The 24,113-nt window shown below is 29.2% G+C and overlaps 9 protein-coding genes across 9 annotated transcripts; 3 read left to right on the plus strand and 6 right to left on the minus strand.

Annotated features, from left to right (window-relative positions):
• Positions 1-3,941: 3,941 nt before the first annotated feature.
• Positions 3,942-4,363, plus strand: LOC124497102 (musculin-like). The gene is made up of 2 exons (XM_047060711.2): positions 3,942-4,210; positions 4,291-4,363. The coding sequence occupies exons 1-2, from the start codon at positions 3,942-3,944 to the stop codon at positions 4,337-4,339; spliced, it is 318 nt and encodes a 105-aa protein (XP_046916667.2). The 3' UTR covers positions 4,340-4,363.
• LOC124497041 (protein O-mannosyl-transferase TMTC3) lies at positions 4,206-7,229 on the minus strand. The gene is made up of 2 exons (XM_047060632.2): positions 4,697-7,229; positions 4,206-4,589 (listed from the first exon to the last, which is right to left on the minus strand). The coding sequence occupies exons 1-2, from the start codon at positions 7,076-7,078 to the stop codon at positions 4,443-4,445; spliced, it is 2,529 nt and encodes an 842-aa protein (XP_046916588.2). The 5' UTR covers positions 7,079-7,229; the 3' UTR covers positions 4,206-4,442.
• A 10-nt stretch (positions 7,230-7,239) lies between these two features.
• Positions 7,240-7,972, minus strand: Vkor (Vitamin-K epoxide reductase). Its single transcript, XM_047060710.2, has one exon. The coding sequence runs from the start codon at positions 7,768-7,770 to the stop codon at positions 7,276-7,278; it is 495 nt and encodes a 164-aa protein (XP_046916666.2). The 5' UTR covers positions 7,771-7,972; the 3' UTR covers positions 7,240-7,275.
• A 1,519-nt stretch (positions 7,973-9,491) lies between these two features.
• Positions 9,492-10,651, minus strand: LOC124496813 (uncharacterized). Its single transcript, XM_075732967.1, has one exon. The coding sequence runs from the start codon at positions 10,620-10,622 to the stop codon at positions 9,621-9,623; it is 1,002 nt and encodes a 333-aa protein (XP_075589082.1). The 5' UTR covers positions 10,623-10,651; the 3' UTR covers positions 9,492-9,620.
• Positions 10,652-10,757: 106 nt separating this feature from the next.
• ERp60 (disulfide-isomerase A3) lies at positions 10,758-13,515 on the minus strand. Its single transcript, XM_047060664.2, has 2 exons — positions 12,909-13,515; positions 10,758-12,829 (listed from the first exon to the last, which is right to left on the minus strand). The coding sequence occupies exon 2, from the start codon at positions 12,784-12,786 to the stop codon at positions 11,257-11,259; it is 1,530 nt and encodes a 509-aa protein (XP_046916620.1). The 5' UTR covers positions 12,787-12,829; positions 12,909-13,515; the 3' UTR covers positions 10,758-11,256.
• A 1,937-nt stretch (positions 13,516-15,452) lies between these two features.
• Positions 15,453-17,048, plus strand: LOC124496812 (uncharacterized). The gene is made up of 4 exons (XM_075732721.1): positions 15,453-15,817; positions 15,896-16,188; positions 16,270-16,350; positions 16,461-17,048. Exons 1-4 carry the CDS (start codon positions 15,562-15,564, stop codon positions 17,046-17,048), a joined length of 1,218 nt encoding a protein of 405 aa, XP_075588836.1. The 5' UTR covers positions 15,453-15,561.
• A 180-nt stretch (positions 17,049-17,228) lies between these two features.
• On the minus strand, positions 17,229-17,706 carry LOC124496811 (uncharacterized). The gene has a single exon (XM_047060373.2). The coding sequence runs from the start codon at positions 17,646-17,648 to the stop codon at positions 17,313-17,315; it is 336 nt and encodes a 111-aa protein (XP_046916329.2). The 5' UTR covers positions 17,649-17,706; the 3' UTR covers positions 17,229-17,312.
• A 1,674-nt stretch (positions 17,707-19,380) lies between these two features.
• LOC142597699 (sodium/glucose cotransporter 4-like) lies at positions 19,381-22,953 on the plus strand. The gene is made up of 5 exons (XM_075732862.1): positions 19,381-20,668; positions 21,654-21,801; positions 21,877-21,984; positions 22,051-22,595; positions 22,671-22,953. Exons 2-5 carry the CDS (start codon positions 21,753-21,755, stop codon positions 22,884-22,886), a joined length of 918 nt encoding a protein of 305 aa, XP_075588977.1. The 5' UTR covers positions 19,381-20,668; positions 21,654-21,752; the 3' UTR covers positions 22,887-22,953.
• On the minus strand, positions 22,739-23,889 carry LOC142597700 (DNA damage-regulated autophagy modulator protein 1-like). The gene is made up of 3 exons (XM_075732865.1): positions 23,707-23,889; positions 22,982-23,631; positions 22,739-22,867 (listed from the first exon to the last, which is right to left on the minus strand). Exons 1-3 carry the CDS (start codon positions 23,775-23,777, stop codon positions 22,830-22,832), a joined length of 759 nt encoding a protein of 252 aa, XP_075588980.1. The 5' UTR covers positions 23,778-23,889; the 3' UTR covers positions 22,739-22,829.
• Between the last annotated feature and the right edge of the window lie 224 nt (positions 23,890-24,113).

Raw genomic sequence — 24,113 nt, forward strand, 5'->3', positions numbered from 1 at the left:
AAATAGGAAAAAAAAGGTGCGTTTACCATGAATGTTTCGTTTGTGTGTGTGTGTGTGTGTATGTTTGTGTGTCCAAAATATCGTTAATCGAGTAAATGTTTCATTCATTCATTCTTATATTTAGTTTACTCATTATGGATCATCATGATAATTCATTCATTCAATAATGAGATTTTTTTTTTTGGATTGAAAATGGAATTTGTTGGGAAAACAAATCGAATCAAAGTTTAAATAAGGTAAAAATACAATCAAATCCAATCCAATCCAATGAATGAATGAATGAACAATTCGTGTGTTGATAAAATAGAAACAATTCGAATGAATTGAAACAGGAAATGTGAAAAAAAACAACAAACCGATATTTGTATGGGATATATTATTGTTATAAATTCATTCATCTCAAATTGGAACAAAATTTAGGAAGAAGAAAAAAAAAGAAATGTTTGTCTACCTGGAAGCAGGATGTTTAAATGTCATTAATGTTGTCATTATGGATAACTCAATGCCAGTGTTTGGCAATAAATAAAAACAACAACAACAACAAATGATTAGTTGTCCATGATATATCAATTTTTTTTCTCACAAACCCGTATCGATATCAATAAACTGATTACACGAATCGATTGTAGATCTACATCATTAATTCGTGACACATCATGATTGTTTTTTTTTTTTTTTTGGCCTTTCTCGTAATACGCACAACAAACTTGGAAAATTTATTTATTACAAATAATTTTTTTTTCACTAGTAGATAATATGATATTTACGATGGGTACAATCGATCAATCATTCAATTGAAAAAAACACCTGTTTGCCTGGCTTTTTCTCTTTTTTTTTTTTTTTGGTTGGTTTGATCAATTTGACATTTGGATTATATATATGTGGCCAGCCATTGATATAATCCAAATATTCATGGTGAAATAAAAAAAAAACAATTTGATCATTTACATTTTCATACCAGCAACAACAAGAACAATAATATGGAACAATCACAATCAATATTCTATACATCGTTTATGGATGAATCGGATACAATACAATATTCGAATGATGATAAGAAACCTGTTGAATTCAAAACAAAACAAGGTAAGCATCTCTTTTTTTCATTTATCTACCGGAAATCTTTTCTATTTTTTTTGAATCATCATCATTATTATCATATCATGTTATCGGCTATCAACAACTATATATTTCATTTATGTTTTATAAAATTTTCTTTCAATTTTCATTTTTTTTTATCAAAACAAAACAAAACAAAACAAAACAGAAACAAAAATTCCAGAAGCTCAAAATTTGATAACCGAAACTGTTGATGGTACGTATCAACAACAACAACAACAACAACAGCAATTAACTACTGTTGATCTTTACCATTCTGAACATGATGAACAACAACAACAAGTTGTCAGACCCATAATAATGTCATCTTATCAACATCAAGATGTTTTAGTTGGATATGCTGCTGTTAATGTCAACGAAAATGGCAATAATGTTGTTGTTGATGATGGCGAAAATAAAATGAAAATGATCCATGAACAACAGACAATAAAAACGTCAAACTTTATAATGGATAATGGATCTTTTCATCATGATGATGATGGATCCATCATTGTCAACATCTCATCATCATCATCATCATCACAACAACCTATTATACCGTCGATGATAATACAAATATCACCGGATGATAATAATAATAATAAAAACAATAACCAAAAAATTGATATCACGGCTATTCGTAATGATGATGATGATGATGATGATGAAATTATCATCAATGAAACAGAAGACAACAACACAACAACAACAACGAATACGATGACAATGGTAACGGAACCGAATCAATTCATTGTTGTTAATGACAACTGCTACTGTAATAATAATGATCTCCAACTTATTCAATGGTAATGTTCTGATATTTTTTTTTTTATTTTAAACATCATCATTAATTCATGAGTGCAAGAAAAAGATTTCGAGGAAAAGAATGAAAAGCATTTGGCAAATTAACAAGGGAAAAATTTCAATTTTCATAACGTGAAAATGGATGAAAAACCTTTAAGTTGTCGTGGTAAATTTGTGTCATGAACGAATCAACAACAACAACAAAACCGTCATTTTTTTCAAATGAAAAAGACGAAAAAAAAAATTTGCATATAAAGCTCAACAAACTGAACGCTCCTTTTTTTTCTGTTCAGGAAATAATACACAAAAGATTTGGTCACAAACAATTAAAAAAAAAAAAAAAAAAACACACATCTACCATAGTAGATGTAGTTGGAAAACTAAAACTTGATTTTAATAAGTGAAATAAACAGCAAAAAAAAAAATTAACAGCAGGAGTGCATTGAATATGAGAAACAAAAACGAAAATGAAGATGATCCAACAACAACAACAACGACAACAGCAACAAATTTATCTGATGTGATGTTTGATGTTCAACATCAAACATCAGGAAGACGTGTACGATGCGAACTATTCATATATGCATAGACACACACACACGTGAACCATTCTTTTATCTTTCTTTACCATAATGGAGAATGTGATAAAAAAAAATTGTTTTTTTTTCCATAAGCTAATCATTATCATCAATTTTTCGTTGGTCATTTTTTTTTGTTGTTGTTTTCCGGTCTTTTTGTTGTTGTCGATGATAATGTCGCAATTAACATGTGTGTGTGTGTGTTTGTGTGTGTAAATGTCGTTTGTTTCGTTTAATTCATGATGATAATAATTCGTATGGATCGTTCATTCAAGTGAATAATTTTCACATAAAAAAAAATGAAATGAAAAAAACAACAACAACAACAACAACAACGGAAAAAATTTGGGAAAGAACAACAAAAAAAAATCCATAGACCACTCCATTTTTGATGGATGGATGAATTTTTTTTTGTTTCTTTCACTTTTTTTTGGTCCATTTTTATTTTTTTTTGTTTTCGCCTTTTTGGATCATCGTTTTTTTATGATTATTATTAGCAATTCGATTATGCGGATGATGATGATGTTAATGGCTGGCTGGCTGGCTGGCTGGCCAACATACATGTGATATATAACGAAATAACCATAATGACCATACATGTCAGGTTGAGCTTTTTGTTTTATTTTTATTATTGTTCCTGGATCAATTTGTGATGCACTAATTATCTTCATCTATATTTTTTTGTTTAATTTCAATTTTCTTATTTCTTATATTTTTTTTGTTGTTATTTATGTGTTTTATCATTTTAAAATTATTAGTCAACAACAACAACAACAACAACAACAAAATGGCCAATTCGATTGTCATCATAATACAATGTTATCATATGATAATGATGTAGTTGATTCAAATATTCAAACACTAACACCATTACCATTATCATCATCATCATCGATGATCCATGATCAAATACATCAATTTCATCCGCATCACGAATTTTATTCATCCATGAACGGTAGTAGTAGTAGTAGTAGTAGCCATCTACCGTTACCAACAACAGTATCCTACAATAATAATAATGATGATGATGCTACAAACATGATGGATACAACCGGAATTATGATGGCCAATTCAAATAATCGATATAATTACTCAAATTATAATTATTTTTATCATTACCACGATGATCATCAAGATGTACTTAATGATTATGATGATGCGGATAATGATGATGATGATGATGATCATAGCCACCATCATTATTATTATCATAATCGATGGTTAGAAAATCTTTCTTGGTTATCGAAACATGGACCTACAACAACAACATCCATGATATTACCGCCGCCACCACCACCACCATCATCATTATCATCATCGACGGTGGCGGTAATAAAATCGATGTCAACTGAACAGACAACATTGGAATCAAATAATTTTTTTCATTTGTCAAATAATAATGATGATGATGATGATGATGTTGATCACGCAAATTATCAATCCAATAGAAAATGGCCGGAAATGGTCAATAAAAATGACCATAAACCTAAATATGCATCGAATGACATTAATAATAATAATAATAATGGATCACCATCATCATTACTATTATCATCAACATTGGATCAACATGGTAGTACAAAAGAAGAACAACGAAAAAATGCCTGTCTTCGTGAACGTACCAGAATGAGAGATATGAATCGTGCATTCGATATGTTACGTGATCGATTACCATATATACAACCTAGACATTTAAATGGAAAACGTGTATCAAAAATTGAAGCCTTAAGGTAAAAAGATTTTTCATTTATTATTATTATTGAAAATTAATTACAAAAATGTAATTTTTTTCATTTTTTTTTTGTATCAGAATGACTATCAAATACATAAAACAATTACAACAAATGATTAATGAATAAAATTAGCAATATAAACAAAAGGAGAATTTTTTTTTTTAGAAATTCGTTACGAAAGAATATTATAATCAGGAATGATGATGATGATGACGATGATGATGATGTATCACAACATGGATTTCAATTTAAAATCATTGAGCATTAATAAACATTTTTCTTGTTCTTTTTTCCTTTGTGTTTGTTTATAAATCATACAAAGGTTATGAATAGCTTCATAATTATTATGATCCATTTCAAGTACTTTGGTATATGTCTATTTTGTTTTTTTTTTGTTGGGAAAAAATGAATGAATGAATGAATTTGACATTAAAATTGAGATTAATTTTTGTCAAACAATTGATGATATTGTCTTTAGCTTACCTTTTCAGTATCATCTAAACGTTCCATACGGCTATAAATATCTGCGGTCAATAATAATGCTTTTGTATAATTTGAATAATGTTCAAGTGTACGATTTAGATAGAATAATGATTGTTCATAATCTTTAAAATCATAATAAAGTAATGCAAGATTATATAGTGCACTACGAAAATCTGGTTTCAATTCAGCAGCACGTTTAAAATGATGAATAGCATCCATACGATTTGTTGGTCCACCAATATCCAACAATGTAATGGCAATATTAAATTGAAATGATTCCAATTCATTGCTACGTGAATAACTACGTAATGCATTAATGGCAAATGTTCGATATTCATTTTGATTATTGGATGGAAACTGTGGCCGTTGCAATAGTATGGCTAAATTGATGATAGCTTCACGATGTTCACGATTAATATCAATAGCAATCATTAAATCTTGGGCAATTTCATTCAATAATGATCCAAGTTTCGAACCACTAGGTTTCTGTTGTTGATGATCTAATTTCAATGATTTTGCAATAGCTAAATTATAGTGAATATCTGCTCTTTTACCATCATCAATATGACGTGCTCGTTGCAATGCTTTTTCATATGTTTCTTGTGCTTGATCAAATAATTGTTTACGAATATAAAGTTCACCAAGATTTATGTAGGCATCAACAAAATCACTTCGAATGGTCAAAACTTCTTGATAAAGATTTTCAGCTTCATGTAATCGTGTTTGATTCATACTGATTACATGTGCTAGATTTATCCAAATATTTAGATATTGTGGTACCATACGATTTTTTAATATCGATGTACGTACACGTGGTTTAATGGCCCAAAGTAAATCTTCGGCATCTTTTAATCGATTCAATCTAATCAATGATCTAGCTACATTCAATTCAGCGCCAATATCTTCATGATCTTTATCGGCTGCTAGACGAAAATATTTTATAGCTTCTGACCATTCACCACGACGTTCATAATAATGTCCAATATTATTATATAATTTTGCATTATTAGGATTGACCATTAAACCAGATTTGAATAGAGTCAGATCATTATGCCAATCAAAATTTCGTTCATAAGTACGGAATGTAAATGTGACTAGCATTAATATTGTTGAAAAATTCAATAAAAATTGAATGAATCTAGATCGTTGAAAATAATTTTGAATTCTTAACCAACCGATTGCCAATAATGTGGTGAATCCAATGCTCGGTGTATAGAGGATTCGTTCGGCAAGAACAAAACCAACTGGAAATAGTAGATTAGATGCAGGAATGAATGGAATCACAATGAGAATCAGTGAAATAAGCAGATTTGATCTTTCGATATCAATTTCGATATTAAAAAGACGTTTTGATTGTTTGCTGGTGGCTAGATAAAATGCTCGGCTAGAAAGAATTATGAAAACCAGATAGAATATAGCTGTCCAGGCATTACGTGAATCATCAAATGTTTTGACCAATGGAATGGAATTCATTGTCCAATCGGCACATAACCATCGTGGCCATAACATTAATCGTACATTTAATGGCAGAAGATAATTGTAGGTAAGTTGTCGACTGGGTGTTTCTTCAAATGAAGCTGGATTATCGAATTTAGTGAAAATGGGCAATGATGATCCGGCCAAATAGATACGAGTGCCAATCAATATTGCTGTATAGGCAATAAGTGCAATGATTTTTGCCATAGTCAAATTCAATAATGAATGCCATAATCTTGACCAGAATGGTAAATAATTTAATGATTTAAATTGAATCATCAATTTAAGACATTCAATGGCTATACAAATAGCCGGTGTTGTCATGCCTTGTTCTTTTGAATATGAAGCCAAAAGAACCGTAATGGCAAAATTAATGTATGCATTTTTAAAATAACAAAACAATGAGATCAATATGAATAATGTGGACAGTAATTCAGCTCGGCCAACAATACTGGTAACGGCTTCAGATTTGATTGGATGAATGGCAAAATATAAGGTGAATAAACAAGCTGGCCATCGATTTTGGGGACCCAACATTATTCGAAGAAATTCAAAACAAATAAATGAAACAATTATATGTAACAATACATTTGTTAAATGAAATTCATATGGATTCAATGCCGGTGACCATAAATGATTCCAACGAAATGTTAATGATGTGAATGGTCGATATGATTTATGACTATGTTCACTTCGTATGGGTGTACCCCAATAATCGACATCGAATATTCGAAACCAATCGGTTTCGTTTGTATGTACATGACGATTCTGTACGATAGCCGATGTATCATCAAATGTAAAATCACAGTCAAGTGAATTATGAAATACGATTGTTATTGTTACAGTGATCACAATATATGGATAGATGTGACCGAATAATGATGATGAGGATTTCATTCTCGTCATTTTCGCCAATATGATTCGACCATCAAAATTGTTGGCAATAAAAATCAGTCCAGAATAAACAAAAAGCGAAAATTTAGAAAAATTCAATGATTTTTTATGTTTGCGTGAAAATTTCGTTGTGTCTCAAACAATTCATAAACAACGTATTAGTGAAAAAAAAATTGGAAATTGGAACAGAATTTTATTGTGGATTTTTTTTATCGCAATTTAGATTTTGATTTCAATTGTTTTAAAAGCTGATAACGAACAATAGAATAGATGAGTAAAAGAAAATTAACAATATATGAAATGATACATATTAAACAAAAATATTGAATGATGTATATCATCAAAATGCTTAGATAAATTGTAGCCAAATTCGATAGAATTGCCAAAAATATTATTGATTTACAAACAATTATATTAGGTTTAATGGCCATGATCATTAATAGCATGAGTGTATAGAATACAAAACCAAATATTGGATTTCTAAAAGCCACCGATTCAGGTAGAATTCCGAAACCTTTACCCCATTTTGTGGTAATTACTTTCGTACAACTGATGACGGAATTCACATCACACAATGCTTGATATGATGGATCATATTCATGTTTCAATTCAACATAAAGTGCATAAGTATTCAATAAAAAACCAACAGCAATGATTACCATTAATATTCGATCAGTTCGATGTAATTTTCGTTGAAGTTCCATTGTAAACAATAAGCGGCTCGAATCAAACTATTTTTTCAATTCAATAATAAAAGAATGATTTGTTCGACAAAGTTTATGTGTTTTTATGCATAAAAATTGTAATGTATGAATGTGATAACCACCATTGATAACTCGGATTAAATGTTATATAGATCGATTAAATTGATACAGACATACAAGAAAAAATGATGTGCAACAAAACAAAAATGGATAAAAAAAAATTTTCTTCAATACGTTTTTCATAACTATTCTGGTAGATGTCGCCAAGATCGATTCTATAGAAAATTACAATGCGCATGTCACAAATTTTGCCATCATTTCAGGTTATAAATTCTCACATGCATTCAACATGCATCTTCCATATCCGAGCACGTTGTTGTTCAGTCTGGTCATGTCTTGAAAAAAATTAATTTTTTTTTTGTTTGATTCTCTTTAGTTTTTTTTTCATGTGGTAAGTTTATTGATCATCGGATGAAATTGATAATTTCTCTCGATAAATGGTCAATCGCCACGCAATGATGTCTCTATTAAACCACGACATGCATTGTGCCAAATTTTATCAAATAAAATTTGATATGACCAAAATTAAAATTACGAAGCATCTAGGAAGCAATCTGGCCGGTTTTTTTTTCATGGTCTTAGATTGTGCCATAGCTGGTGCTCACATTTCTATTATAATAATTTAATCAATTTTTTCTAATCACTAATTTTATCATTTCAGGAACCACACACCAAAACCATGTGGCTGCCATTCAATTTCCGTTTTTGAAAAAAAAGTGAGCACAAATTTTAGTACATTGTATCACGAAAAAAAAAATGTTATATATAGTGATGATTGATTCCCCTATGATTATCATAAATGATAATTCTTATGAATCGCCCCAGTCTGAGACCATTTGAAGAAGAAAAATCAAACTTGCACTATTTTTATTCAATTGTTATTCATTTTATTTTTCAATCATTATTTTTTTTTTTAATATTTAGGAATCACTGGAAACACCATCATGGTGATGTTATATTGACAATAACCGTATTCAATGACGGTAATGATGATTGATTCATTGTTAATCGATTTGGATTTGTATTTTGATGGCCATCATTCATTCCAGTAACAACGATTGGTATGATGGTTTTGGTACCATTATTATTATTATTGTTGCTCGAACTGAATAGTACATCCGCTGCTGTTGGTAGCTGAGTACTACTACTACTAATAGCTTTTGTATTCGGTGATATCCATTCAACAACAACGATTGGATTTTCATCACGCCAAGAACGAAACAATGTAATCATAAGAGATATTGTAATGATTATACAAAAAATGTAATAAAAATCATAAATAATTCCTGGTAGAATGATAAAAATTTCTATAATTGTATTTTCAATCATTGTTGCTGCCATTAAATAACTAGTTACAATAATCAACAATATTTGTAATCCATAAAAGAATATCAACATAAATATTGTTAACAATGCAAATGCACCAGGTGTACAGAAAAAATCCATAAATGGACGACGTTTTCTTATGATACGACAATGGCCACTTTTTTGAAATGATTCACGACATTCTGGACAATGTGTTTGTTGACGAACTTCAATAAAACGTGTTAAACAAGATTGATGCCAATAACAATCACAATAACGTTCGATTCTAAATCGATCATTTGAACATGTTTGATGACATAGTACACACGATTGATTCAATGATTGTGTTGACATTCTTTTTTTTTGTCTTTATTTATTTATTTATTACCTTGTTGCTGTCTGAATTTTTTCCAAACGAATTTTTTTTTAAATTGAAAATATTGAATTTATACATGATTTCATAATAATTTAATTAAAAAAAGTTATTATTTTGTTTCAAGGAAATTTGTATCCACCAATAATTTCAATGTTTGTAATAATTCAGATTTTACTTTTCGTACATCTTGTAGCATTAATTTTTGAAATAGATTTAAATTTGAATATTGTAATATTGATTGCCGATATAATTTTGGTGTACGTTTTTTATTATTATTTGAAATAGTTTTATTGCCATTTTGATTTTTGTTTTTATTTTGAATGACATGAGTTTTTTCCACTTTATCAATAATTTCATCAATCATTGATGATATTAGCGTATGATGTTCATTTTGTTTCAATTCATCAGAATCCGAATGTTCACTACTACTACTACTAGCATAACCGGAAAGTAGATTTAGTGATGATGATGATGATGAACAAGGTTCAGATGTAGGCAATGAGATTTTTGAAAGTGTAGATGGTATGTGGTTTTTGCGTTCATTTTTCGATGGATTACGTTGAATTTGATTGTGAGGACGATTTTTCGAATGATTTTTTTGTAAAGATGAAAATGAATGGCGTTGAAATTTTCGACGATCACGAAAATTATTACTACGATAATTTTGATTATGTATTCGATACGGATGGCTACTTTTCTGGCCATGATCATCACCATCGCCATCATCATTATTGATAATGTTCGATAAACGTGGAAATTTAGATCGACGTTCAGCTCGCCATTTTGATATCTCTTCAGGTGAATCCATTAGAAATCCATCGTTAAAACGTTTACATATTTGAAAGTGGTTAATTTTTTTATGAATCAACATTTCATCTTTATTAGCCGTTCGAAATCGACAATCATCAAAATCACAACATTGAATATTATTTGAATCTTGATTGCATTTTCTTTTGTTTCCATGATTGTTGAAATTTCCATGAATCGATGATCGTTGAATGGGACGTTGAAAATTATTCATATTTATATTCATTGGTCGCCATATTTGATTTTGATCCAGATTTTTATTATCATTTTGATTTTTTTGTAAAAATTTTGGTACTGGTAACATTTTAATATCATTGAAACATTGAACTCGTGATCAACAATAAAAAAAAATGAAAATAAAAACATGCTTGAAATGCAAACTCTGTTCATAAACACTAGTATATCGATATAAACAAAACAATCGAAATTCGAATTAAAATTTTTTTTATTTCATTTTATTTATTATTCACTTTTTCAAATATACAAGTGATTTAAAAATAGCGAGCAAAAAGCAAAGGGTTATCTCCCAAGAGAAATAGAGCGATAATATAGAATGATGGCAATATCATATACAAAGCAAACAAAAAAAAAAAAAAAAGTTGCGGAATTTTTTTGTTTCATGGAATCTTTGATTAGAAAAAAAAAGAATCAATCTTTGTTGTTGAAAAGAAAAAGTGAAAAAATTTATAATACCAATAAAATAAAAATATATGGGGGCAAGCAGAACAAAAACGAATAAATCATATATGCATGAATGTTTGTATGATAATTTGAGGCACTAAATTTTTTTTTTCTTAAAAATTTTTGAAAAAAAAGAAACGGGATGTTAAAAAATAAATGAAAAAAATGGGGCCAGAAAATTGGTATTGAATCAGATATATTCGTGTGTGTGTGTTTGTGTGTAGAATAATAAATTTAAAATTTTTATATCTGTATAATTACAATTCTTCTTTCGATTTTTTCTGTCCTTTACGATCATAACCGACCAATTCTTCTGTGGAATGTTCGGCAATATAATCGATAAAGTTCTGGAGATCACGACCACCTTCATATTTCTGTGCTACTTTACTCTTTGGATACCAATAGATTGTTGGGAATCCATGTACAGTAAATTCTGATGGAACATCGTTAGCTGTGGCATCCATTTTGACAACCAAAACATTTGGTTCATCCTTCATTGCTTGACCGAGATCTTCATATGTTGGAGCCAAATTCTTACAATGACCACACCATGGTGCATAGAATTCAATAAGAACATCTTTATCATTGTTGATGACTAAATCTTGAATATTTTTGGCAACAGCTGTCTTAACATTGGCATTATCATTATTTTCAGGTAATGGTTCAGATTTTAAAAATGGTTCCAATTTTCCGGCACGGAAATCTTCAACAAATTTTTCCAAATTTTCAACCGAGAATTTATCTTCCATTTTATATTTTTCACCTTTTTCATTACGTGCAGTTACAACTGGTGTAGCATCACGATCACGTGGTGGTTCAGCACCAAATTCTTCTAATTCACCGGCGAATTGTTGAGCATTCGAAACGGCAAATGACATTGAATCTTTATAATTTTGAGCAACTTTAAGTATACGATTACGCCAATAATTAGTTCCTTTGGGATTTTTCACGTAATCAACATCATAAAAAGCAACAATCATTGGTGGTTTGAAATCGCCCATATTCTCTTGTGTACGATGTCCAACAAGACCATGATAATTTGAACGAATAAATTCAGTCAAATCTCCACTACCAGAATAATCAACAATATTTGATTCAAATTTGTTCATTGAGATTTTCGGTCGAATAACAAGCACATTATTGGAATTCAAACGGATTTGTTCATCTAATTTAGCCAATCGATCAATTTTGTAAACATCTTCTACATCGTTTTGAAATACATGGGCAAAATAGACATTTTCACGAAGTTTATCGGCAGATTTCATGAATGATGTTTGCATATCGGATGAACCATCTTTTTCGAATATGCCTAATATGATAACATCGGTTGCCTTTTCAATGACTGATTCCAATGATGATTTATCCGTAAATAAACGCGATGCTGGACCAACTTTCGATCTCATATATTTAACAATACCATCGGCTTGTCGTGGACCATTATATTCGGATGAAAATTCACCATTTTTAAATATCTTTAAAGTTGGATAGCCACTAACACCATATTGGCTACAAACTTCTTTACCTTCATCGGTAGTACAATCAACTTTAGCCAACGGAATTGGTGGATCATTATTTTTCAATTTGGCTGCAGCCGATTCATATTCCGGTGCTAGACGTTTACAGTGGCCACACCAAGGTGCAAAAAATTTTACCAATATCGTATCATGTTGTTGAATGGCCGAATTAAACTGTTCTTGTGTTAAATCAAGAACATCGGAAGCGTTTGTACAATGAAATGCCAAAAATATAGTGGCCAACACCAAAGTTTCAAACTTTATTTGTACCATTGTTTTACGATTTTTATTTTTGACAATATAAATAATGATGATCCTGTTTATGTCAATAAAGAATTTATTTATTTATTTATTATATGACAATTTAGAAATAAAGATGTTAAAAAACTTATTACCAGAAATATGATTAAAGACAATGAATGAAAATAAATGCCACGACAACAACAACCAATAAAAAACGAAGACGATGTATGGCGATGATGATGATGATGATGATGAAGATCTGGTCGACGACAACTACAGCAGGTATATCAAACCAACAGATTACGATGTAAATTGTATTTCAATGAATGTGATGTGATGATTATATTGAAGACAAAAAAAAAAAAAATACGACGATTCATACATCAAACACCAACGCAACTTTAAGGAGTATATACTAACACAAACACAGAAGCACACCAACTTCTATAGAAGTTTAATCGAAAAAAAAAATTGAATGCCGGTTTAACCACGTCCACGTTAATGTATTGATTCAAGCTACTAATAGGGTGGAGCTAATTGATGATTCAAAAATGTTAAGTTGACGTGTTTTAATTTGATACGGAGAAAATGTGAATATGAGATGAAAAAAAAATCGAATGCTCAAGTGGCGCCACCGTTCGTGATTGAAATTAGTTCTTTTTTTTTTTAAATTGTCAAAAACAAAAAAATTGGAATAAAATAAAATGTCATGTTTTAACGCCAAGTCATCACCATCGTCATCATTTTATAATTAGGTCGTATATAATGATTTTTACTACAACAATATACGACATTCAATCATCAATCGATCGATCCCTTTGGAGATTATCTCATCCAAAATACCAATCGATCAAAATTGATCAATAAACGATTTGGCCATGGATTTCATTCAACAATCATTGTACAACTGGTATTTTATTGATAAATGAGAGAATACTTAAGGTAAGTTAATAAATTAAGCTAAGAATTTTAATTGTTTGATTGATTGATGATTGAATAATCGGATTTATAAAATTTTTAGCAATATCTACACCTAACATCAACAGATGGCGTTTCGGTGAAGTTGTTTATTTTTTATTTTTCAAATTAAAAAATTTGGCGGTTGTACAATTTTGGATTTCGAATCGGGCAATTTCATTTTCATTTTTTTCCGTTTATGATAAGAAGACAATTGTTCCCATTTCATCTATTCAATCAACATGAATACTACAAATGAAAAATAATAATCATCTGTTATTGAATAATTGATTTGCATATCATCATCACATTATATATTTTATTATTATTGATCCAGAAACAAAAATGGCATTACTATCATAATAATCTTTCTATGTAGAAAAAAAAGAAAGAAGAAGAAAAAAAATTCGGTTACATTCTTGTTGTTGTTATTCTTGTTGTTGTTGTTGTTATTATTATTGTTATCCCCAAATGGTTACTATGGTTCAAATGTTGATAATCATACAAGAATACAAGAATTTGATTAGCCGCTCATTCTTTCCATTACACACACACACACACACACACACACGAATGGTAGTAGTTGTTGTAATAATTGCACCATGATAAACGTTATCGTAATATTATGCTTATTCATTTGTATGTAGATTATTAGATTAATCATCATCATCATGATCATCAATAACAACATGGTTATTCTGCTACTTTCTCCTTCGCACACACACACACACAGTATTGGTATTCAATTTTAGGTTATATTTCATTTTCTAGTACGGATTATAATTTTTTTTATTTTATTCAATTCTTCTTCTGCATAAGTTTCAAATGACAATTTGCAAAAGTCCTTGCAGTTTATATGCTAGGTCTGTTGTTGTTGTTGTGTGTGTGTGTGTGTGTGTGTGTGTGTGTGTGTGTGTGTCAGTATGTCAGTCAGTAAATGAATACACACACACACACACAATATTCGGTAGAATTTAATCAAAAAAAAACCACGTTGTCAGGCAAAATTATTATTATTATCCAGACCAGAATAGAAAAAAAATCCAAGCATATATCCGTGTATCGAATGAGAGAAAAAAAAGAAAGAAAAAAATTATGTTTCTGGAACATAATACACACATACACACACACATACACATTACATAGCGTGTATATGATTGATCCAGAAAAAAAAAGATTTCTTCAACTCCTAATGAAAAGAATTATGATGAGGGGGTGGTGGTGGTGGAAAAAGAATTTTTTTTTCTTTCCATTTCATTTCATCATAGTTAGTATGTCATTTTTTTTATCTTTCGTTCGTTTGTTTGGTTTTTTTGTTTTGGATTCTTGGATCAAGTAGCAGCAGCAGCAGCAGCAGTAATATAAACGTGAATATAAAAATAAAATCCAAAGATATCACATTAAACTGACCGACTGATCCATAATAATTTTTTTGGGTTTTTTTGGTTCTTATGATGATTATTGCCATTATATAGATCGTGTGATTGTAAAAGCTATGGCTGAATTTTGAAAATGAATACACACACACACAGACACAGGCAAACAATGACCAAGATCATTTTGAAAATCTTTATTTCCATTTTCAACTTTCTCACTGTTTTTCGTTATTTATTTTTTCTTTCATTTATAAGTCAAATCTGTGATTCAATATCGATAAATGTTTTATTTATTTGACCATTTATTATATTAATAATTAAGTTTTATAATTCAGTTAAACAAAATAAAAACAGAAAAAAAAATGAAAAATCAATTATCAATTCTCTCATACTGGGTGTATAATAATTAATTAATTAATTAATCTCCATAATTGAATATATCCATCAATTTTATCGTAACACAAAAATTTAAATGTCAAAAATATTGCCTTACAACAAAAACAACAATAATGATGATGTTAACCGATCTAAAGAAATTTGTCCACGTTTGGCTAGTAAATTATTAACTAATGATGATACACCATCACAATCATCATCATCATCATCTAAATTGAAATCTAAAATAAAAATTCGTAATCGATCTCCAAAGAATAATCACAGAATTCATCGACCATGTCGTGCTTCGGCAGCAGCAGCAGCAGCAGCATCTGCTAGAGAAGAACGTGATAGTTTTAGTTTTTCTAAATCAAAATTTCCAAAAAATTCAAATCATCGATTATCTCGACATAAAAATAATGATGATGATGATGAAAATCGATCAATTGTAGGTAGAAATAGAAATGGTCGTAGTATGAAACGAAAAACCACAAATAATGGTCGTTTTCGTGTACCACTAAGATCAAGATCAATATTTGTAAAAATTCGACAAAAAGGAAGAAATTTCGGTATCCGTTGTAAAACAAGTGTTGAATTATGGCGTAAATGGATTAAACGTGGTATTAGTTGGGGTAGTAGTAATAATAATAATGATGATAATGTCGAATCGTCAATGGCCACACCATCATCATCATCATCAAAACAAATGCTCAACGAAACAATGGTATGTTTTTGTGTTTTTTTTTTTTTTTTTTGAAAAAATTTCAAAATTCAACTTCCATATTGTTTAATGATCGATGGATAGCCTTCTCATGTATTGGATACAAAGCCAGTGATAAAAATGATACGAAAAAATATCATTACAGATGTGATACAGGAAGAAGATGTAAGATTATTATGATTTTATTTTTCGCATGGAAATTTTTTTTTTTTTTTTGATTTTAAAAAATTTCATTTTTTTCCCTTTTTTATCATCATCATCATCATCATCATCAGGAACAACAGGATGAAAAAATCGATGACAATGGTATTCAACCACAGCAACAGCAACAATCACGCAATCAAACAATTATTAGGTCAACGGTCAAAATTGAGATTAATAACAATAGTGAAAATGGCGACAACAATAATCAACAACAAAATGAAAGAAAATTATCAACAGTGAATGATTTGATTAAATTGAATCGAGTAAAAAATTTATTTAAAAAATCCAGTTTGTCCACAAACAATGATAACAATGGCCATGATAATGGCAATCAAATGACCAACATTGACCACAATGATAATGATGATGATGATGATGATCGATTGACCAATGGATCGATTGTAAATAATAAAAAAACATTAACATTACAAAAGACTGAAGATTTGGATATGATTAAATCATTGTCCAATGATGATGATGATGATGATAGACTGGCAAATTTAGGACATGATAACAACAACAACGATGATGATGTTGAATGTGGCACAACAACAAATTTAAAATCCAATCATCATCATCAACATCATCATCATGAATGCAATAAATCAAATAAAAACGCTATACGAAGAGCATTTATGAAATTACGATTATTTTTTTGAACAAAAAAAAAACAAAACAAAACAAAACAGACAAAATATGAATCAATAAATTTGTTGTTGTTGTTTATTTTGTGTCTGTGTGTGGGTTTTTTTCGAAAGTGGAAACCAGCAAATTAATTAGATTTCAAGCCAAAAAAAATGTAATTTAACGTTTTTTTTCAATGGAGATTTTTATTTTTTATTTTTTTGAAATTTCCGTTCAATGTAAATTTACAATGTAATTTTTTTTTTCTATTACAAATCTAGTCCAATGATGATTGATCATCAATTAGCCATAACAGTAATTGTAGCAGTTACTTTTTGCCAACATGATGCTGGCATTCGATCTGTTGAATGTATACAGCTTGTTTGGCGACAATCATCCACTTGTCTTCGTACTGGCCGTTTTTGTAGCCGCTGTCGTTGTTGATTTTGGCCAAATTTAAAATTTAATCCATTATTACCACCACCACGACCATTATCATCACATTCATAGACAATATTTGCATCACAATTATCACCAAGTTGATCACCACAATAATGACCAGGTAAATTTTCTGGAAGACACCAGCAACCATCGACATGATGAACAATATTCATCATCATTGTTATCATAGCCATAATAATAATGATTTTATTATTAATTTTAGCCTTGAAATGATAACAATGGTCATTATAATTAAAATTTTTCATTATCATCATCAATGATATCAGGAAATGAGTTTCAAAATTTCGTTGTTGTTGTTATTGTTGTTGTTGTTGTTGTTGTTGTTGTTATTGTTGTTGTTGTTGTTGTTATTGTTATCGATGGTCAATACATACATGCACAAACACACGCAATAATAATGATGATTGAATTGAATTGAATTTTGTTCGTACGTCGTCGTTTTTGTTGTTGTCGTTATTGTTATTATTCACTCGTCATTTGTCTTTCATAAGCAAAGCCCATCGATCAAAGAAAAAAAACACCAGATCTCAACCGGTTATTATCATTAAATTTTTTTTTTATTCAATTGAAATTTTTAGACACTTTCACTTTTTTTTTGAATTCAATTCATAATGGCCAGTCGTTGTTGAATATATTGAAAACAAACAAACATTGGTTGTTTTTTTGCTTGTGTGTTCGCAAATTCAAACAGCCTCTTCCAGTATGTTTTTGTGTATGGTGATTTAAACAAAACAAAACAAAAAAAAAAATTTGTTCAATCATCATAAAGATTATTACATCACATTCATATTTGTTGTCCATTGTCCATTTATTTATTCATTCATTCGTTTACTTTTCTCTCAATTTTGTTTTCTTTTCTTTTTGCAATTTTGAATCAAGCTTGGGCATCTTTCATGTGTGTGTGTTGAAATCATTCCACATAGGTATGTTGTTGTTGTTAAAAAAAAAATCTTCCCTTTCGTTTTTCTCTATTTGATGGCTGAAATTCATCATTTTGAAATAATTTCAATAAACCGATTATTAAGATGATGATGATGATGATTTATGATTTATAATCATTTTGATTTAAGTAAAACAAATCGAATGAATCCAAAACAAAAGATATGAGTGGATCCATTCATTCTCAATTGTCATCATCTTTGTTGTTGTTTTTCTTATACGAAAATTTAGTTCATCATCACATCCACACATCAACAAACACACTACTATACATTGGCATTGGTCTCTTTTTGTTCCGTTGTTATTGTTATTGAATATTGATCTCAAGGAACATTTCCCGATGTCTCTTTATTTCAAATTTTTGAATTTTTTTTCCAAATATTTGTTACTTTTCTCTCTTTTTATATATTGATGTTTCAATTTTTTTGTTTTTTTTTTGTTTTCACCATTGTAGTTGTATTCCGATTGTCATTCGATTTGTCATTGTAGTCGTCGTCGTCGTCGTCGTTGATGTCAAATATAATAACTTTAAAGTATCAAGATGTTTAAATTTTCCGTTCACATTGTCAAAATAAAAATTGTGGTTGTGCATCACATAAAAGTGTTAATTAAATCAATCAATCAATCAAAAAATCTAGTAATTAATCGTCAATTTCATTTCATTATTGCCAAATTACGTCATTATTAATCATCATTATTAGCCAATCAATCATCAATTAGCCACTTAATAACATAATTATCATCGTTTCGAGTCAAGAAAATTTCAACATTTTTTTTTGCATTATAAAATTTGGTTTTTTTTCTCTTCTTTCTTTCTTTCTTTCCATAGTTGTCGATCGCTAATTATAGATGTGCGAGTATATAAATTTCTTTTCCCTTTTTTTTTCTTTTCATCGATTATCGATTATCGATTATTCCATTAATTGCAATTTGAACATGGAAAAATTCCAGATTTTTTCTGCTTAACTTTTTTTTTATCTGATGTGCGAATTCTTTTTTTTTTTTGATCTGTTTCATTTTCACATTATTAATTACAAATATGTGATTGCAATTAAAAACTACACTGTTGTTTGTATTATATTGAAATATAATTTCTTTTCACGTATTTTGAGTTTTTTTTGTGTGTGTTTGTTTGTGTGGAATTACCAGTTCAAAATAACCATTTAGCGTATTATTTATTCGAATTTATCATTCTATCCATCAATCCATTAGTTTTGCAATAAAAACAACAACAACAACGACAACAGAAAAAAAAATTTTCTTTATAGTTTCTAGGTCAATCACACGCACACACACACATATATACATTGTTTATCATTGTATATAAAACCAAAAAATAAAAATAAAAATTAATCATCATATTTAGATTCTTCTTCTTCTTTTTCTTCTTCGATTTCAAAGTAGAAAACCTTGAAAAAAAAATCTTGTTCAAATGTATATGTATCGCCATATGTTTGTAACAAATGGCAAATGATAACGATCATACAAACACACACACACAACAGACATACAATTAGGTACGACAACAACAACAACAATAATCATCATCATATCATATAAAATATTAAAGCGTTTTTTTTTTGGCGATAACGTGCGTGTCAACAGCCAACAACAATGTTGATCGACCTATCGATCGATCGATCAGTCCATCCTTTCTAGCTAATCAATACCAACATTTTAATAAATTGTGTGTGTGTGTGTCTGTGTGTGTTTGTTTGTTTACGAGACCAATCTCAATTTTCTTGGTAGTTATATAAATATAGAAATAGAAATTTTTAACCATACATTTCACAAATACAACATTCGAGAACGAATCGAATATTTTTTTTTTATTTTTTTTATTTTTTTGATTTTGCCATTCTCACTGATCTATCATCAGTTTGTTTATATCTGGAATTTTTCGTTGACATCGGCTAGAAATAAAAGTCATCGAATTTCAATCCTGGCCAACAAATTATCAACGATAATTGTTGCTGTGTCTGTGCCTGTGTATTGTATGTATCGTCGCTTCGAGGCTTTGGACTTTGGTTTTTTTGTTTGTTTGTTTGTTTTGTTTTCGTTTTCATTTTTTTTCTCGATCATAATCTTCAAGGGAAAAAAACATCATTTTCATTCAAATTAACTTTGTGTTTTTTTTGCGTAATTTGAATTTTATGACAAATTCAATTTCTATTATCCACTTAGAACAAAGATAAAGAAAATTATTTTTTTTCGAAATCACTAAAATAAATCAATCATCATCGTCCATCTTGAGGTAATTTTTTTTTTCATTATTTTATTTTTGATTTCTTTCCTTGTTTTTTTTTTATTTTTCATTCATTCATTCGTTAGTTACATTTCATAATAATTTCAACCAATTGTGTGCGTGTGTGTACATGTGATTTGCAAACAAAACAAAGTAATAATTTTCAAGTTTAAATCAATCAAACATTTTATTTTTTTTTTTCATTGTTTTTATTGATTTATTAGATTGAATTCGTCATTCAATTCTGTTGAAAATCATGAAAATTTTTTTTTCTATAGATAATAAATTGACAAGTGAACAAAACGTCAACAAAAAAATAATAAATTGAAATATATACCAAAAATGGTCCAAAAACAAATATCCACTCGTACGACCGGAAATCGGTTTAAAAATGCTATATTGATCATCTATTATCTATTGGAATCTTTCGTTAAAATGTTTATACCATTATCGATGATGAAAACAAAAACGTTTAGGTGCCAAAGTAATAGTTTGGGATGTAAACCAAGAAGGAACTAACTGTCAATCTCATAATCTTTCTATATGAATATGGATGAATATATTAATTTTTAAATAATTTTTTTGTTTCATCTGTTGCTTCTTTAATGTCGATGATGATTTAATAGATTCATAGGTATTGACGTCATCTTTGTTTTTGCATTTTTGTTAAATATTCATCCACTGCAAAGTGTTTTTTTTTACCGTAGAATCCGGAATTTTTCACATTTGTTGTTGTTTTGCAACCAAAAAAAAAAACTGATAAACAACATCATGATCAAAAATCGACTTGATGCTATTTTTAGAAACAATTTTCAACAATACCCTTTCATCCCATTTTTTTTTATTGTTCAATACATTATGTCTCGATAACTTTATCCAAATGAAATGGCTATACTTTTTTTTTCTATATAACACATGCGTGTTTCGTAATCAAGATTTTAGGGTATTTAATTTTCAGGTTTTTTTTTCACATTTCATTTTGATTCATTCATAGTCAAATTATCATCATCATCATCATTAATATTGATATTGACATCGATTAACACATGTTAAAGCTGGCTGTATTTTGGCATCATTGTTGAAGATTACACCAATGTTTTTATTGGTATTACCTGGGATGGCAGCACGTGCGCTTTGGCCAAGTAAGTGATTCATTTCTGATTGTTTTTCATTGAACAAAGAAAACAGAAAAAAAAATACTGATTTCATATTTCAAGATCAAATTGGTTGTTCGAATCCTGATTATTGTCAAAAAGTTTGCGATAGTCGATCAGGATGTACGAATTTCGCATATCCATATCTAATCATAAAGTTATTGCCGAAAGGTAGAGGATAATTTTAATTTCAATGTTAATTTATATGATAATATTGTTAATGATGATGATAAACAGGTGCAACTGGACTAATGTTCAGCGTTATTGTTGCTGCATTGATGAGCTCATTGACATCCATATTTAATAGTGCATCAACAATTTTTATTGTGGATATTTATCTACGATTCCGTACAAAAGCAAATGAAATTGAACAAATTATTGTTGGTCGTTGTTTTGTTGTCGTATTGGTCATCATCAGTGTTATTTGGGTGCCAATATTAGAACAATCACATAATAGTCAATTATTTCCTTATATACAAAGTGTTACATCATATCTATCACCACCATTATGTGCTATATATGTTTTAGCTATATTATGGCCACGGATCACTGAATCCGGTGCATTTTGGTCATTAATCATTGGTCTATTAATTGGTATGACACGTTTTATATTGGAATATAGTTATCCAGTGCCAACATGTGGAACAATTGACATTGTTGATAGAAGGCCAGCTATCATTACTAAAATACATTACCTTCATTTTGGTATCATTTCATTCTTGATTTCTATGTTATTGGCTATTATTATTAGTTTGTTTACGAAGAAAATTGATTCCAAACGTGTAAGTAAAATTCAACTGGATACAATAGTTGTTTTTTTTTATTTATAAATTTTTTTTTTATCGAATAAAATCCAGTTATATAGATTGACATATAACACACGTCATAGTGAAGAAATTCGTCAGGATGATAATTGTCCAATTGTGGATGGTGATGATGAACATAAACGGAAATCGGATGCCGAATTGCATGCTGCAGCTGCCAAGGATGATAAACGTTTTGTTCATTTAACCAATTTAATTGCCATCATTGTTATTATGATTGGTACATTTTTCTGGGGTTTTTATGCATAACGAAAAAAAAACAACAAGAAATCATAATTTGTTTTTACCAAAAAACATATTAAAAGCGTCGACATTATTTATTTATTTTTTTTATAAACATTTACGTTTTTCATCCAAATTAATGATATCGGTTTCAAATAACGATCGATATGTCATTACATGTGGACCAAGCATTATAACGATAAACCATTCAAATATTGAACTTGCAACATGCCAATAATATCCTGGATCATTGGTTGACCACCATAATCTCAGTGAACTATTTGCAAATGATTGTGGATATTTTTGAAATGAAATAATCATTGTAAGTAAATATAAAATGACAGCCGTCATTGATATGATCAATATAATAATTCGTCCATTCGATATACGTGTTTGATTCGGTAATTGTTTTGCAATAAGAAATTCAGTTAAAATATCAAATTGTACGGAAGTAAATAAAATAGTTGCAAATATATTATGTAGAATTTGTAAATAAAATGGTTTATCATTTTGTATGGAACCAGTTGCACACATACTGACAACCATAATCATACCGGTGGCCAGTGAATAATTTGCCCAACGTAAATCCATATTATAAATATCTAGATAATAACGTGTTAAACGATATCTAATGATGACAACTAACAATAATAAAAGTGATGCAAAACAAAGTGAAAATGTAAACATTGATAATACAGGTTGATGAAGGCCTAGATCGCTTATATATGGAAATATTGGATTCACTTGTTCCAGACGTATGGCAAATATCCATCTAAAATGTCAAAAATTATAGAGTTTATAGAATAACAACAACAAAAAAATTTTAATCATAAAAAAATTCACGTACAATATAAATGCGAATGTTACAATCATTGAGCCTAATAACATTGGTAGGCCACGTATAAATTTCTGGATCATGATTAATAAAACAATGAACCCCAATATAATGATGAGAAATTCACGAAAAAAAATTCAATCAAAATCAACGAACAAAAAAAAATAAATGTTTGCAAATAGCCACAAATGTGAATGTGCTAATATACTGACTTATGGATTTTATCCTTTTTAAAAACAACAGACATTCAATTCATATTTTTTTCTTTTCACATTGAATTACAAATATGTGATTGCAATTAAAAACTACACTGTTGTTTGTATTATATTGAAATATAATTTCTTTTCACGTATTTTGAGTTTTTTTTGTGTGTGTTTGTTTGTGTGGAATTACCAGTTCAAAATAACCATTTAGCGTAT

The sequence above is a fragment of the Dermatophagoides farinae genome, chromosome 7, assembly GCF_024713945.1.
Source record: "Dermatophagoides farinae isolate YC_2012a chromosome 7, ASM2471394v1, whole genome shotgun sequence".
NCBI classification, from domain to species: domain Eukaryota; kingdom Metazoa; phylum Arthropoda; class Arachnida; order Sarcoptiformes; family Pyroglyphidae; genus Dermatophagoides; species Dermatophagoides farinae.

What these genes read in the sequence shown, in the direction of transcription:
- LOC124496811 (XM_047060373.2), bottom strand. Translation starts at nt 17,648, where the DNA reads ATGGCTATGATAACAATGATGATGAATATTGTTCATCATGTCGATGGT.
- LOC124497102 (XM_047060711.2), top strand. Translation starts at nt 3,942, where the DNA reads ATGGTCAATAAAAATGACCATAAACCTAAATATGCATCGAATGACATT. An exon ending in TCAAAAATTGAAGCCTTAAG is followed by an intron (nt 4,211 to 4,290) that starts GTAAAAAGATTT and finishes TTTTTGTATCAG; the next exon opens with AATGACTATCAAATACATAA.
- LOC124496813 (XM_075732967.1), bottom strand. Translation starts at nt 10,622, where the DNA reads ATGTTACCAGTACCAAAATTTTTACAAAAAAATCAAAATGATAATAAA.
- LOC124497041 (XM_047060632.2), bottom strand. Translation starts at nt 7,078, where the DNA reads ATGACGAGAATGAAATCCTCATCATCATTATTCGGTCACATCTATCCA. An exon ending in GTTTAGATGATACTGAAAAG is followed by an intron (nt 4,590 to 4,696) that starts GTAAGCTAAAGA and finishes AAAACAAAATAG; the next exon opens with ACATATACCAAAGTACTTGA.
- ERp60 (XM_047060664.2), bottom strand. Translation starts at nt 12,786, where the DNA reads ATGGTACAAATAAAGTTTGAAACTTTGGTGTTGGCCACTATATTTTTG.
- LOC142597699 (XM_075732862.1), top strand. Translation starts at nt 21,753, where the DNA reads ATGTTTTTATTGGTATTACCTGGGATGGCAGCACGTGCGCTTTGGCCA. An exon ending in CATAAAGTTATTGCCGAAAG is followed by an intron (nt 21,985 to 22,050) that starts GTAGAGGATAAT and finishes GATGATAAACAG; the next exon opens with GTGCAACTGGACTAATGTTC. An exon ending in AGAAAATTGATTCCAAACGT is followed by an intron (nt 22,596 to 22,670) that starts GTAAGTAAAATT and finishes AATAAAATCCAG; the next exon opens with TTATATAGATTGACATATAA.
- Vkor (XM_047060710.2), bottom strand. Translation starts at nt 7,770, where the DNA reads ATGGAACTTCAACGAAAATTACATCGAACTGATCGAATATTAATGGTA.
- LOC124496812 (XM_075732721.1), top strand. Translation starts at nt 15,562, where the DNA reads ATGTCAAAAATATTGCCTTACAACAAAAACAACAATAATGATGATGTT. An exon ending in TGCTAGAGAAGAACGTGATA is followed by an intron (nt 15,818 to 15,895) that starts GTTTTAGTTTTT and finishes ATGATGATGATG; the next exon opens with ATGAAAATCGATCAATTGTA. An exon ending in ATGTGATACAGGAAGAAGAT is followed by an intron (nt 16,351 to 16,460) that starts GTAAGATTATTA and finishes CATCATCATCAG; the next exon opens with GAACAACAGGATGAAAAAAT.
- LOC142597700 (XM_075732865.1), bottom strand. Translation starts at nt 23,777, where the DNA reads ATGATCCAGAAATTTATACGTGGCCTACCAATGTTATTAGGCTCAATG. An exon ending in GTAACATTCGCATTTATATT is followed by an intron (nt 23,632 to 23,706) that starts GTACGTGAATTT and finishes TTGACATTTTAG; the next exon opens with ATGGATATTTGCCATACGTC. An exon ending in CATTAATTTGGATGAAAAAC is followed by an intron (nt 22,868 to 22,981) that starts GTAAATGTTTAT and finishes TAAAAACCCCAG; the next exon opens with AAAAATGTACCAATCATAAT.